The sequence below is a fragment of the Bos mutus genome, chromosome 27 (assembly GCF_027580195.1).
Source record: "Bos mutus isolate GX-2022 chromosome 27, NWIPB_WYAK_1.1, whole genome shotgun sequence".
Taxonomy (NCBI): domain Eukaryota; kingdom Metazoa; phylum Chordata; class Mammalia; order Artiodactyla; family Bovidae; genus Bos; species Bos mutus.
In genome coordinates this window covers 38,431,739-38,447,804 of record NC_091643.1, presented here as the reverse complement: position 1 = coordinate 38,447,804, position 16,066 = coordinate 38,431,739, and the positions used below count along the sequence as shown (strand labels likewise).

The 16,066-nt window shown below is 42.8% G+C and overlaps 1 protein-coding gene across 1 annotated transcript in view; it reads left to right on the top strand.

Moving 5' to 3' along the window:
* The first annotated feature begins 62 nt into the window (after window positions 1-62).
* AGPAT5 (1-acylglycerol-3-phosphate O-acyltransferase 5) overlaps window positions 63-16,066 on the top strand; it is a 47,836-nt gene continuing 31,832 nt past the window's right edge. The window contains exons 1-2 of the mRNA XM_070364380.1: window positions 63-627; window positions 15,836-15,905. Of these exons, the coding sequence (XP_070220481.1) occupies window positions 409-627; window positions 15,836-15,905 (289 nt within the window). The 5' untranslated portion in view covers window positions 63-408. The remainder of the gene's footprint in view (window positions 628-15,835; window positions 15,906-16,066) is intronic.

The following is a 16,066-nucleotide window of genomic DNA, read 5'->3' as shown; positions in this document are numbered from 1 at the left end:
CCCCCGGCGGGGGACTATAGCAACGGGCGGCCTATCGGGAAGCGTGTTGTTGGCGTGGAGCCCCGCCCCCGGCCGGGGCAGAGGGTCATGGGGTGTGAGCGATCCTGAGCTCCCCAGCCCTTGAGGGCCGCGGCGTCCCTGCCCCCGGGCCGCGATCAGCGCGCCCCGCCCTTCTCTCGCCAGCGCGCCCGCCCTCCGGCGGCGGCCCGGCCCATGAGGCTGGGGGCGGAGGCCCGAGCGGGCGCGGGCCGGGCGTCTCAGGTGCGGCGGGCGGCCGGGCGCGGTGAGGGGGCGGCGGCGGGGCCGGGCGCGGCCAGCTGATTGGCCCGCGAGCGAGGGCCTCGCGGCGGCGGGAGGCGGCGGAGCAGCCTAGGGCCGGCCGAGCGCCGGGCGCGCGGAGACGGGAGGATGCTGCTGTCCCTGGTGCTCCACATGCACTCGGTGCGCTGCGTGCTGCCGGCCGCCGTGCTCCTGGGCACGGCGCCCACCTACGTGCTGGTCTGGGGCGCCTGGCGGCTGCTCTCCGCCCTCCTGCCTTCGCGCTTCTACCAGGCGGTGGACGACCGGCTCTACTGCGTCTATCAGAGCATGGTGCTCTTCTTCTTCGAGAACTACACCGGGGTGCAGGTGAGGCCCCTGCGCGCGGGCCGCCGCCCCTGCCGCTGTCGGGGGGCCGGGCGGCGGGGTGGGGGGTCGCGGGCGCATCTCCTAGCTTCGACCCGCCCCGTGTCCCCCAGCCGGTGCAGGTCCGGCCCTGCGAACACGTGCCGCCACCCCATCCTCTCCCTGTGGGCCACGTTCACGGTCGCGCTCCGGGATTTGGCCCGATGCTTCGGTGCGGGCACCCCGAGTCTCTGGGTATAGCTGCAGGAATGCTGTTCTGCGGCCACAAATGGGATCAACCGCTCCCCTTCCCCGTCTCCCGGCTTCTGTAACTGTCTGTCTCGTGCTTGGCGAAGTCGGTGCAGATGGACATTTAAGTAGGGCAGGCAGTTGACAGTTTCTGGCGCTTGGTCTGAGAGGAGATGGTCATGCTGGAACTCGAAAGTGCGCTCTTAGAAATCGGACACCTTCTCTGCAGACAGATTGGTGTTACTCTTTGGACAGGCAATGCAACTTTGTGTTTCGCGTTCTTCCCCAGGATGATTGAAAGCTGGGCATGAAAAGTAATACATTTGTTACTGTAGAAGCCTTAACGGAGATAACATTTTTGCCAACTTTGACTAGGCTTAAGTGTGTGGCTAATCTTTTTTGTTTTTCCTTCTGTTCCTTTCCTTCTCTGTAGAGAATGGATTATGTGTAGATTAAATTTGTAAAACAAAAGTAGAAGGCCCTCTTTATTTTTTGAAGTCTTACACAAAAATAGCAACTATGGGAAAAAATTGTGAATTTTCCTTTTGTTCTCCAATTTGGGGGGAAAATAGAGCTTAATTCTTGGTTTTCCTTATACCTAGCCCTCTTCTTTTCTTGTTGCGGGTGAATTGGAGTGAATGGGATGGCATTATTTTGTCTTTTTGTCTTTTCTCCCTGCTAGTTCTGTTGCTTACACCCTCTTGTCCACCAGCTATTATTTTGAATTTGCAGTTGCATTGCTGTTAATGCCTGATGACTCTGAACTTGCCCCAGTTGGAGGTTTGAGGGGTGGGAACTAGAAGCCAGGCCCTCTGTTTAAATCAGTATTTGTGTTTCCTAGAAAAGAAAGAAAGACTGCTTTTCCAGATAATGGTTTCCTGATCTTTGACTTTTACAATGGGCTTCATTTAAAATTTTCACTAATTCGGAACAGTCATTTCCCCACTGTGTTCTTACTTCACCACAGTTGTCTAAACGTATGGTTTTGTCATGATACGTATTGAAGTTTACATCATATGTCAGTTGGTTCAGGCTAGGAAACAGACTCAGAACATGTAACACAGTCATTTACCTTTTCGAAAAAGAATTCTACCTACAGTGTTGTTTTTTTTTTTTTTTTTCAATTTTAGTTAAAAGCCTGTAACATATACGGCTGAAATAATTTCTGTAGTAAGTTTCTTATTTTTAAAAGTGGGTCTGAACTTTCCAGTGTTTCTGAATTTGTATATCTCACCTTACATCTGTTCAGTACAGACCTCAGCACATGGTTTTTTAAAAGTTTAGTCTGTTGACTAAACTCCTTTTCCTGTTTGGAACCAGTCTGTTGTTCCATGTCCAGTTCTAACTGTTGCTTCCTGACCTGCATACAAATTTCTCAAGAGGCAGATCAGGTGGTCTGGTATTCCCATCTCTTGAAGAATTTTCCACAGTTTATTGTGATCCACACAGTCAAAGGCTTTGGCATAGTCAATAAAGCAGAAATAGATGTTTTTCTGGAACTCTCTTGCTTTTTCCATGATACAGCGGATGTTGGCAATTTGATCTCTGGTTCCTCTGCCTTTTCTAAAACCAGCTTGAATATCAGGAAGTTCACGGTTCACATATTGCTGAAGCCTGGCTTGGAGAATTTTGAGCATTACTTTACTAGCATGTGAGATGAGTGCAATTGTGTGGTAGTTTGAGCATTCTTTGGCATTGCCTTTCTTTGGGATTGGAATGAAAACTGACCTTTTCCAGTCCTGTGGCCACTGCTGAGTTTTCCAAATTTGCTGGCATCTTGAGTGCAGCATATTCACAGCATCATCTTTCAGGATTTGGAATAGCTCAACTGGAATTCCATCACCTCCACTAGCTTTGTTCGTAGTGATGCTTTCTAAGGCCCACTTGACTTCACATTCCAGGATGTCTGGCTCTAGGTCAGTGATCACACCATCGTGATTATCTGGGTCGTGAAGATCTTTTTTGTACAGTTCTTCTGTGTATTCTTGCCATCTCTTCTTAATATCTTCTGCTTCTGTTAGGTCCATACCATTTCTGTCCTTTATCGAGCTCATCTTTGCATGAAATGTTCCTTTGGTATCTCTGATTTTCTTGAAGAGATAGTCTTTCCCATTCTGTTGTTTTCCTCTATTTCTTTGCATTGATCGCTGAGGAATGCTTTGTTATGTCTTCTTGCTATTCTTTGGAACTCTGCATTCAGATGTTTATATCTTTCATTTTCTCCTTTGTTTTTCACTTCTCTTCTTTTCACAGCTATTTGTAAGGCCTCCCCAGACAGCCATTTTGCTTTTTTGCATTTCTTTTCCATGGGAATGGTCTTGATCCCTGTCTCCTGTACAACCTCACGAACCTCATTCCATAGTTCATCAGGCACTCTATCTATCAGATCTAGGCCCTTATATCTATTTCTCACTGCCACTGTATAATCATAAGGGATTTGATTTAGGTCATACCTGAATGGTCTAGTGGTTTTCCCTACTTTCTTCAATTTAAGTCTGAATTTGGCAATAAGGTGTTCATGGTCTGAGCCACAGTCAGCTCCTGGTCTTGTTTTTGCTGACTGTATAGAACTTCTCCATCTTTGGCTGCAAAGAATATAATCAATCTGATTTCGGTGTTGACCATCTGGTGATGTCCATGTATAGAGTCTTCTCTTGTGTTGTTGGAAGAGGGTGTTTGCTATGACCAGTGCGTTTTCTTGGCAAAACTCTATTAGTCTTTGCCCTGCTTCATTCCGTATTCCAAGGCCAAATTTGCCTGTTACTCCAGGTGTTTCTTGACTTCCTACTTTTGCACTCCAGTCCACTATAATGAAAAGGAGATCTTTTTTGGGACAGACTTCATCAAGGACCCATGCTAAATAAAATTTTAAATTATACTTGAGACCATCAGACATCCTTTTATAAATACATGAAGAACCAGTATCTAGTGATAATCTTCTAAATGTCAGGATTCATTTTTCTTGTGTATTTAAAAAAATGTTGCAACTTTCTCCTCTTTCTACTGGAATATAGGAAAAACTGATCATTGATATTTGCAGACCAAAATATATAGTGATACACAACATGCTTCCTCATTAAAACCTAAGTATTTTAGTTACCATTTTCTTCCTGCTTAAATCAGTTAGTAACAACTGGTTTACTTTAAAATAGATTTTACACTAATGACTGCTAATACCTACCTCCCAAAATGCTAACATGATACATTGTAATAGTCAAATATGAAATTCGGTATGAAATAAATTTAGTTTTTCAATTGACCTGTTTCAAATATAAAATAGTTTAAATACCACTAGAAGTAAGACAGAATTAAGTCTAAGATTTTGATGTTTATATAATGTGTTCAATTAGAATACTCGATTAATTTACACATTTACTTGAAAGATTGTTTCAAGTTCGTGAGAAACCCTCAAGGCCTTCATATCTGGAGGCCATTTATAACTGGTTCTTTATTTTGGTAGCACTGTGTCCTCAAAAGTAGTGCTAAACTCTTAATGAGATAAATTTGTATTCCGTATCCTGTAAAAAGCGGGCTTCCCAGGTGGCGCAGTGGTCGAGTCCTCCTGCCAATACAGGAGACGCGAGAGACTCAGGTTCCATCCCTGGTTCAGGAAGATCTCCTGGAGAAAGAAAATGGCAACCTACTCCAGTATTCTTGCCTGGAATATCCCATGGACAGAGGAGCCTGGCAGGCTACAGTCCATGAAGTCTCAAAGAGTGAGACATGACTGAGCATGCATCTTGTAAAAGCAGCTAAGCTATTAGAATGAAACGCGTGTTTAGAATCAGAGAAGGGACCTCACAAGTCCAAGCCCTTTATCACTTTTGGATTCTTTCTGCATTTCTGCTGAAATGTTGCCCAGATTCTTCCCAAATATTAGTAGTCCTATGTAGAATATAAATATTTCCTTGTCTCCTTTTATTTTCACCTTCCTCTACTTATTTATCATCCTCGTGAAGACTTTTAAAGACCTTAGACTAAGGTCTTTAAAAGCTAAATCTTCAGTTTAGCTAGGAGGCACAGAACCCAGAAGATGCTTAAGCAGAACACAACCTTTGAAAGAGGAAATTAAACATTTCTCAATCAAATACGATTCCAATCTAACACAGTTTAAGTCCGGCCAGGGAACAGACTTATAAGAAAATCTTAGAGAAATGTAATCAGAACCTTGTTTTTATACTGTCTAGAAATATCAATCCTGGACTGTAAGCAACACAGTTATTTTGGGTTGTATCCATATAAAAAATTTTTAATTACCTTATTTTTCTAAGTTACAGGTGCAATAAAATATTCAAACACTGCAAAAAGATTTTGAGACAGTTAAAGTTCCCTTATCTACACACCTCCTCCCAGCCTGCAACAGTTTGGTGTGTAACTTTGGATTTCTACCAGGAGCTTTTAAATAAATGTATGAATTGTGGAGAGTCTCCTTCTCCATTTTAAATTAAGTTCTTGGATGGGTTTTATGGGTTTTATAGTAGCACTAAATGTAATCTAACCTATGGGGACACTTCTGTGCCATTATGATGGAAAACAAAAGAAAAGAGGGCTTTCTGTATATACAGTTTACTTTCCCTTTTTCCTAAATGGGTCTAGTTTTATAGACTTTATAGAGTCTTTTATAGACTTTTATAGAGTCTTTGTGATTCTGCTAGATTATTCAAGAAGGCTGTATCAATTGTTATGAACCACTCTGAGCTTTTATACTTCAAGCAGGAGTAACATGCTGTGTTTTATTCAGGTGATAACTGAGTAAAAATGAAGACTCCTAAGCATGGCCTTCAAGGCTGTCACAGTTCCGTCCTGGCCAGCTTTTCCATTCACTGATTTCACTTTTGCGCGACTGCTGCTTCCTTCCCAGTACCTGCTCCCCCCAGTGCATTCGCAAGGATGCGCCCTTGCACCGCTCTTCTCGGTTGCTTTCTTCCAGCTCAGGCACTCTTCCTCTTCACCTGTCACGATTTCGCCCCATCTCAATGTCAGGATCATTTATGTGTAACATTAGCATGCGATATTAACAGCAGGAGCATATTTTAATATATATATATAGTCCCTTTACATGATTGTAGGTCCTTGGAGGTGGCAATAGTGATTTGACTCGATGGTTCCCTTGAGTCGGACACGACTGAGTGACTTCACTTTCACTTTCATGCATTGGAGAAGGAAATGGCAACCCACTCCAGTGTTCTTGCCTGGAGAATCCAGGGATGGAGGAGCCTGGTGGGCTGCCGTCTCTGGGGTCGCACAGAGTCGGACACGACTGAAGCGACTTAGCAGCAGCAGCAGCAGGAAAACATTTTATGTCAGTTTTTGAATTTTTACTCAAGGCTTTCTTACCTCCTTGTGGTTAATGTTCAAAGTGAAAAAAAAAATTACATAAGCTTCTAATACATGGGACTCCTTCTCATTTGACAATTTTTATTTGGAATTTTTCCAGGTAATTTGTTATATTCAAAATATTTTTGGATGTTGGGTGAGATTCCTAGTTGTTTGCCATTTTCTGTTAGCTTGAGTAAACCAACTTTTCAACTCAATATTCTCATTCTTAAATGGAATACTTATTTTCCTATTATTTTGAAGACTGAGATAATATGTGAAGCTGTTTAGCTCAATGACAGATCCATCACAGATACTCAGGAAAAACAAAATCTGTAAATGAAGACAGTATCAAGTGATACATATGATGAATATATTGTATAAAGAGAGCTTTGTGATTTATAAGGTTCTACTTAAATGTTGCATAATAATTATTTTTATACTGATTATTAGACAAATGACTATGTTTATATTTTAACTTTGTTTCAGAAGGGCATCATACTTTTCCTGTTCAGGGAAATGTTTCAAACTGGGCAGAAAAAGACCATCATTTCGTGTGTATTACAGTAGAAATCTTGTGTGTGATCTTGAAATAATATATTTCATTGACATAGAAATATATTTAAAAATTCACTTTAAATAATTATAAACAATCACGGTGTGAATTACATATGCAAATACTGAAATTATAGCTGCATTTCTACATAATCAGACCTTTTTTTTTTTTTAAAGGAAGATAAACTAGCTATCTATTTCTCTTATCCATTCATCATTTAACACAGTTTTGAGTGAACAGTTTCACCATATTGGATAATAATAATAACAGCATGAGCTTCCCCTGTGGCTCAAATGGTAAAGAATTTGCTTGCAATGCAGGAGACCCAGGTTTGATCCCTGGGTCTGGAAAATCCCCTGGAGAAGGGAATGGCAACCCACTCCAGTATTCTTGCCATGGACAGAGGAGCCTGGAGAGCTATAGTGCATGGGGTCTCAGATTCAGACAGGACTGAGCGACTAACACTACTACTAATAGCAACAGTTAACGTTTTGGGGGGATCGTTACTAGGAATCATGTGAAGTAGTTTGCTGCTGCTGCTGCTAAGTCGCTTCAGTCGTGTCCGACTCTGTGTGACCCCATAAACGGCAGCCCACCGGGCTCCCCCATCCCTGGGATTCTCCAGGCAAGAACACTGGAGTGGGTTGCCATTTCCTTCTCCAATGCATGAAAGTGAAAAGTGAAAGGGAAGTCACTCAGTTGTGTCCGACCCTCTACGACCCCATGGACTGCAGCCCACCAGGCTCCTCTGTCCATGGTATTTTCCAGGCAAGAATACTGGAGTGGGGTGCCATCACCTTCTCCGGTGAAGTAGTTTACACGGTCTCAATTATTTCAGACAACCTGTGGGGAGTATTACATTCATTTTACAGGTTACCAAAAAAAAAAAAGACACGGAGAGGTTAGGTACTAGTGCTGAAGTTCATAAAGTTGGTAAGGTGATGGACTAGGATTCACATCTACGTCTTCATTTGAATTGAACATTTCTGCCTGTGTCTTAATGATGATTATATTGGAGCATAGAGGAGGCAAAATATTCTGTAGCTGGGCCTGCAAATTAAATCGACAGAAGTCAGAACAGAAGAAAAGGCATACAAATTCCATTGATATTAGTATTTAAAAAAATTTTTAGTATCTTACACGTTAAATAAGTGTGTTTTTATTGGAGCATCACAGAAAAGAAGTGAAAACCAAAAGAAGTGGTTAGACTTAGCCCAGGGATGTGTATGTGTTAGGCGCCGAGTCCAACTCTTTGTGACCCCATGGACTGTAGCCTGCAGGCTTCTCTGTCCATGGAATTCTTCAGCCCAGGGGTGTATATATCATTGTATTAATAACAAAGGACAGTAGACTGTGGAAACACAGCTAGATAGAGGAGAGTTGTGTTGGGTTCTTGGGGCTGGTAAATGGTGGGACGGTCCCTGGGATAAGACTGTTTAGTAAGGTTTGCTGACTCATTGATGAGTAGAGTATAATGTCACCTTTACAAAGGGACATCACCGACTCGATGGACATGAGTTTGAGTGAACTCTGGGAGTTGGTGATGGACAGGGAGGCCTGGCATGCTGCAATTCATGGGGTTGCAAAGAGTCGGACACAACTGAGCGACTGAACTGAACTTAACAAAGGGAAGTTTAGGGGGAGGACAGCTGTGTGTGCTGTTTCTCAGTTGCCTTCAGCTCAAAATAATCCTCATGTCAAAGTGGCATATTTTGGGGTGGATATTCTGAGCCCTTTCTACAGCATCATATATATTGAAGGACAGCGAAGGAAGGTTTTTACAAAATTCATATTTCAGTTTGCATACTGAAAGAAAATAGATATTACTGAGATCAGTCGTTCAGTCGTGTCCAACTCTTTGCAGTCCCATGCACTGCAGCACACCAGGTCTCCCTGTCCATCACCAACTCCCGAAGCTTGCTCAAACTCATGTCTGTTGAGTCGGTGATGCCATCCAACCATCTCATCCTCTGTTGCCCTCTTCTCCTCCTGCCTTCAGTCTTTCCCAGCATCAGGGTTTTTTCCAGTGAGTCGGTTCTTCCCATCAGGTGGCCAAAGTTTGGAGCTTCAGCTTCAGCATCAGTCCTTCCAATGAACACCCAGGACTGATCTCCTTTAGAATGGACAGGTTGGACCTCCTTGCAGTCCAAGGGACTCTCAAGAGTCTTCTCCAACACCACGGTTCAAAAGCATCAATTCTTCGGTGCTCAGCTTTCTTTATAGTCAAACTCTCACATCCATACGTGACTACTGGAAAAACCATAGCTTTGACTAGATGGACCTTTGTTGGTAAAGTAGTGTCTCTGCTTTTTAATATTGAGATAAATGAAGACTTGTTTTTTGAAGAGAAAGTATGCTGTGTTTTATGTCCCCAAGGCATTGTTGAGTGGATATTCCACTGGGTGAGATATGTGATTACTTTAGATTCCGTTCTGCCATCCCTTTTCAGGATACAAAAGAGGGAGTCTTCAAGTAGTTTACAGATTATGAGAACAAACCAAAAGAAAGGTTACGGTGAGACCCCGGTGAGCCGACAGTGTCGCACCTAAACCCAGGGCTGCTGAAAGCTTTCTTTGTGCAACCTAAACAAGCTTGTTTGGGGCAGGGCTGTAACCAGCGTGTTTCAGTCACGATGAAGGTAATCAAAGAGCATTTTTATTGTCTGTTAAGTTAATAAAATTAAAAGAGAACATTGTTATTTTTCTCCAGAGGGATTTTACATGAGTTTTTAAAAAATGGATGAACCCCAAATTGAACAATTGTGATGAACCTAAAATTACTCAGAAACTTAGGAAGAACCAAAAAAGCCACGTTTTTCACATGCCTTGTGTGAAGGAACAAATTACCTGCTAGTGAAGTGATTGTAATTTGAAATACACGTACTAGAAGACTCACAGAATGATGCCTTAAAGAAGTCACTGGTGCATTTAAAGTATTTGTTTATACCCCAACTCTTTACTGTTGAAAGTGAGGTGTAGCTTTATCCGCTTGTGAGAAATACAGGTGCAGTGTGTTGATTCAGTGAACATCTGTTGAAAAGCATCTGGGTGCTGGGCTCTGGGCAGAGGGATGAGGCTCTGAACAGGGATGAGGTCCCTGCCCCTGAGGAGCTTGTGGGCCTCAAGGGGAATGTGATGTGAGCTGGAAATAGGGGTACACAGGGAGGCAGGGTTTACTGTGATGCAAAAATGGGAGTGATGAATCTTGGGGTCCAGCTCATTAGGCAGGAGGGCTTCCGTGAGGAGGTGAATAAATGGTGTGAAAAAGCTGATCTAAGATGACTGCAATGAGAGAGCTCAGGTGGCTTTTAGGTAAGGCGATGGCACCCCACTCCAGTACTCTTGCCTGGAAAATCCCGTGGATGAAGGAGCCTGGTGGGCTGCAGTCTATGGGGTTGCTAGGAGTCGGACACAACTGAGCAACTTCACTTTCACTTTTCACTTTCATGCACTGGAGAAGGAAATGGCAACCCACTCCAGTGTTCTTGCCTGGAGAATCCCAGGGACTGGGGAGCCTCATGGGCTGCCGTCTATGGGATCATACAGAGTCGGACACGACTGAAGCAGCTTAGCAGCAGAGTAATTTAACAATGTATATGTATGGGTATTTTGTAAGTTATTATGAATTTTTTAAATTTGGGAAACCCTTTTTGTTGTTTTAGTCGCTAAGTTGTGTCTGACTCTCTGTGACCCCATGGGCTGCAGCATGCCAGGCTTCCCTGTCCTTCACTATCTTCCAGAGTTTGCTCAGATTCGTGTTCATTGAGTTGGTGATGCTGTCTATCCATCTCATCCTCTGCTGCCCCCTTCTCCTCTTGCCTTCAATCTTTCCCAGCATCAGGGTGTTTTCAAATGTCAGCTCCCATCACTTCAGGTGGCCAAAGATTTGGAGCTTCAGCATCAGTCCTTGTAATGAATATTCAATATTGATTTCCTTTAGGATTGACTGGTTTGATCTCCTTGCAAGCAAAGGGACTCTCAAGAGCCTTTAGTACACACACACATATGTGGTACATAAACTTTACAATCACATATTCCTTTCTTTGGCTAATCAATGTTTACTTGAAGTGCTTAGTATTCGGCATCTATTGCAGTAAGGTTTGCAGTTCATCATTTCACTTACTTTGCTTTTAGAGCTTTTAAATTTTCAAATATTAAGGGCAATTCTTTGTAACTTTCATTTCTGTTGAATTCCAAACAAGTTATAGTGACAAAAAAAAAAAAAAAACAAAACTTAAAGGCAATGAATCTAAATACCTACTTTGAGATCCTAACTTATGTCAGAGGCTTACCATCTTCTTTTGCATCTCAATTGGAAATAGCTTTTATTTCAGTGAGATGAATATTGAAGAAGAATCTTTAAAAGTATGAACTATGCATTTACTTTCCTTTTAGTGGCTATGAATTAAGATTTTGTTCATTTCACATTTTGCCCATCTGTTTTGCCCACCAGAATTCGTATACTTATCTTACTTTTTCTAGATACCACTGAAGATCTGTTTTTAAACACTGGGCCTGTTGAACTTTAACAAACTACATTTTGAAAATGTCAGTTGTTTGGAAGCTATTTAAGGATGGGGGAAATTAGTGAGCCTCAGGGAAAGCAGAGGTGGCTTTCCTGCAAAGCTTTTTGGTTAATCAGATCAGATCAGTCACTCAGTCGTGTCCGACTCTTTGCGACCCCATGAATTGCAGCACGCCAGGCCTCCCTGTCCATCACCAACTCCCAGAGTTCACTCAGACTCACGTCCATTGAGTCAGTGATGCCATCTAGCCATCTCATCCTCTGTCGTCCTCTTCTCCTCCTGCCCCCCCTCCCTCCCAGCATCAGAGTCTTTTCCAATGAGTCAACTCTTCGCATGAGGTGGCCAAAGTACTGGAGTTTCAGCTTTAGCATCATTCCTTCCAAAGAAATCCCAGGGCTGATCTCCTTCAGAATGGACTGGTTGCATCTCCTTGCAGTCCAAGGGACTCTCAAGAGTCGTCTCCAACACCACACTTCAAAAGCATCAATTCTTCAGCGCTCAGCCTTCTTCACAGTCCAACTCTCACATCCATACATGACTACAGGAAAAACCATAGCCTTGACTAGACGAACCTTTGTTGGCAAAGTAATGTCTCTGCTTTTGAATATGCTATCTAGGTTGGTCATAACTTTCCTTCCAAGGAGTAATCGTCTTTTAATTTCATGGCTGCAGTCACCATCTGCAGTGATTTTGGAGCCCCCCAAAATAAAGTCTGACACTGTTTCCACTGTTTGCCCATGTATTTCCCATGAAGTGATGGGACCGGATGCCACGATCTTCGTTTTCTGAATGTTGAGCTTTAAGCCAACTTTTTCACTCTCCACTTCCACTTTCATCAAGAGGCTTTTTAGTTCCTCTTCACTTTCTGCCATAAGGGTGGTGTCATCTGCATATCTGAGGTTATTGATATTTCTCCCGGCGATCTTGATTACAGCTTGTGCTTCTTCCAGCCCAGGGTTTCTCATGATGTACTCTGCATATAAGTTAAATAAACAGGGTGATAATACACAGCCTTGACGTACTCCTTTTCCTAGTTGGAACCAGTCTGTTCCATGTCCAGTTCTAACTGTTGCTTCCTGACCTGCATATAGGTTTCTCAAGAGGCAGATCAGGTGGTCTGGTATTCCCATCTCTTTCAGAATTTTCCACAGTTTATTGTGATCCACACAGTCAAAGGCTTTGGCATAGTCAGTAAAGCAGAAATAGATGTTTTTCTGGAACTCTCTTGCTTTTTCGATGATCCAGCGGATGTTGGCAATTTGATCTCTGGTTCCTCTGCCTTTTCCAAAACCAGCTTGAACATCAGGAAGTTCACGGTTCGTATATTGCTGAAGCCTGGCTTGGAGAATATTGAGCATTACTTCACTAGCGTGTGAGATGAGTGCAATTGTGTGGTAGTTTGAGCATTCTTTGGCATTGCCTTTCTTTGGGATTGGAATGAAAACTGTCCTTTTCCAGTCCTGTGGCCACTGCTGAGTTTTCCAAATTTGCTGGCATCTTGAGTGCAGCACTTTCACAGCATCATCTTTCAGGATTTGAAATAGCTCAACTGGAATTCCATCACCTCCACTAGCTTTGTTCGTAGTGATGCTTTCTAAGGCTCACTTGACTTCACATTCCAGGATGTCTGGCTCTAGGTCAGTGATCATACCATCATGATTATCTGGGTCATGAAGATCTTTTTTGTACAGTTCTTCTGTGTATTCTTGCCACCTCTTCTAAATATCTTCTGCTTCTGTTAGGTCCATACCATTTCTGTCCTTTATCGAGCCTATTTTTGCATGAAATATTCCTTTGGTATCTCTGATTTTCTTGAAGAGATCTCTAGTCTTTCCCATTCTGTTGTTTTCCTCTATTTCTTTTCTCTATTTCTCTATTTCTTTCCTCTATTTCTTTTGGTTAACGGTTGTGTCTATAAACAAAAGTAGGAAACTGATGTTTTAAGGCCAGTGTGGTATATAGAATGTGGACTAAGCGCAAGTACTGAAGGTGTGGGGTCTTCTTAAGTGGTACTGTTGACCTATCACTGGTCCGAGCAAGGCAGCGTGGTTGGCCTGTGCTCGGCCTGCTGCCGTGGGAGGCTGTGGTCCTGGACCAGATGATGGCCAGACGCTACTCTGCTGCCGTTGCGTGTAGTGGCCGTTTTCCCTGCTGGAGATTGTTTGTCATGAGATTAGATGACTGTGGTTATGTTTGTGGTTTTCTTTTCACCCTCACCATGCTTGTTTTATTTTAAAGTGGAATATATTTAGTTTTATAGGAAATAAAGTTTGCAGTGCTATGTTTTCTATATGATTGATAACTATCATCCTGTGAATACCCATTATTTAAATTTTTAAGGTTATTTTTGACACATAAAAATTTTACCTATTCATGTTATTATGATGTTTTGGTATAGGTATGCATTATGAAATGACTACCACAATCAAACTAAAAAAAAAGAAATCCTTTTAATAACTTGTTTGTCAGCTGCCTTCAAAGGCTGTAGTCTCTTAATGAAGTGAAAGGGAAGGAGAGTCCCCCTGGGTGGCTCAAGTACTGCCTTCAGCCTGAGGGCAGGCAGGTCTCCAAAGAGTGGTTTTCAGATTGAATCAATTAAACCGCAGCCTGTCATTGTCAGTATCCCGTCCAAGGAAGTCAAGCCAGAGTTCTCTGTCGCAGTGCTTTGAACCCAGTGAGTCCTGCCTAGAGGTCCCAGAGCAACTCTGGCTCATTGCTGAGAGGGTGGATCGCTCACAGACTAGGACTCCACTTTTTAACCTTGCGTGGATCAAGTCATTGATCTTGGTTTTTTGTTTTGGTGTTGATAAACTTTATTAATAAAAAATTATTGAGCAAGCAACTTGGTGCTCTGGGATGACCTAGAGGGCTCGGATGGTGGGGGTGGGGGCAGTGAGGCTCAATTTATATTAAAAGATTACTAAGCAAATATTTAAACACATATTACCTACATAGACTGAAGGCAGGAGGAGAAGGGGACAACAGAGGATGAGATGGGTGGATGGCATCACCGACTCAATGGACATGAGTTCGAGTAAACTCCGGGAGTTGGTGATGGACAGGGAGGCCTGGCGGGCTGCAGTCCATGGGGTCACAAAGAGTCGGACACGACTGAGCGACTGAACTGACTGACTGACTGACTGACCCACATAGCGCTGTATAGTTTTCTGAGGAAGATAATAGAAATCTCATTCCGAGTCCCTGGTCTCCAGAACTTTGACATCTAGTTACATTTATCTACAGAGGTAAGAGTCCTTTGTTCTGTTGTTAAGATATTAATGAGTAGTGTTATATTCAAAAGACAATCTCTGTGACTATCTAAAAAGATAGTTGTTGTTCAGTTGTGTTGTTTTAAGTCGTGTTGTAAGTCGTGTCTGACTCTTTGTGGACTGCAAAGAGAGTCCATGAGTCTCCTGTGGACTGCAGCACACCAGGCTCCCCTGTCCTCCGAGTTCTCCCGGAGTTTGCCCAAATTTTTTGTCCACTGGGTGGCTGATGCTATCTAACCATCTCGTCCTCTGCCACCCTGTTCTCCTTTTTACTTCAGTCTTCCCCAGCATCAGGAAAAAGATAGATCTGTAGCTAATTCATAATCTTGAATAATCCATGATGACAAGATATGGAAACAGAAATGCCCTGAATAAAAAAATTACACTGTTAGGAGTCATTTCCTTTGAAGCCTTTAAAAATATACTGGCAGTTTCTTGAAATGATTGATTATGAAGTATTTCAGACATGCAAAACTACAGAAAGACTCCTGTAAGGAGCACCTGCGTACCCACCCCCAGTTAAAGACGTGAAACATGAGTGCTGGAGTTGCAGCCTACTGTGTACCCCTCCTCTCCTGCAGCCCACCTTCCTAGGGACCACTTGAACTCCATCTGGGGAGCTCTGTATGGAGTCATAATAGAGTCCCAATCAGGATCCAGGTTTCCCCATTACTTCCCAGGTAAAGTTTTCGTCTTTAGCTTGGCTTTCAGCAGACACTGCGTTCTGGCTCAGCTCTCCCTCCGGTCCTCTCCCTGACTGCGTGCAGCCCCGGTTTGACCCAGACCCTGCCAGGCGCACCCGTGCTGGCCCCAGACGCTGCCACTCCATCCCTTCGTTCCCCCTTCCTGATGTCCCTTCATCATCTCCCGTGCTGTTACCACACCTAACAAATGCTACTGCAGTTCTGCGGTTGAGAGTTCTTTAAAATAGACTGTATTTTCATAATATTTGCATTATGTTTCATCACAGTGCTGTGTGCACACCTGTGTCTCCCCCGTAGGCTCTTTGAAGAACGATATACCTTATGAACAGGGTTTCAGGTATTGTGAGAAATCAGGAAAAATTCCGGAGGATGACTGATCATTGTTTCTCTTAATGACCGTTAACCCGCCCTGTGCTCAACTTCTTTCTAGTCATATGCTGTTGTTGATGGTCTCTAAGGCTCCTAAGAGAAGTCTAATAGTTGTTAATCATGGATGGCATATTCATGACGTCATGTTTTTGTCAGTGTTTTGACATTGTCATATTTTGTATGTTACCGTAGTACATGTTTTAAAATATCAAAATAATGTTTCTCTTTTTATTTTATCTTTTAGATATTGCTATATGGAGATTTGCCAAAAAATAAAGAAAATATAATATATTTAGCAAATCATCAAAGCACAGGTTTGTATTTCATTTGCATGAAACTTGGGTCTCTCCACACACAGTAGAGAAGTAATTCAAAGTAATGTTCTGATTTTAAAAAATTAAATGGATTTTTTGTTGTTGTTAAAACTTGAATTTTCAATGCAGATATTATATGTAACCTTGTATTTTTGTAATTT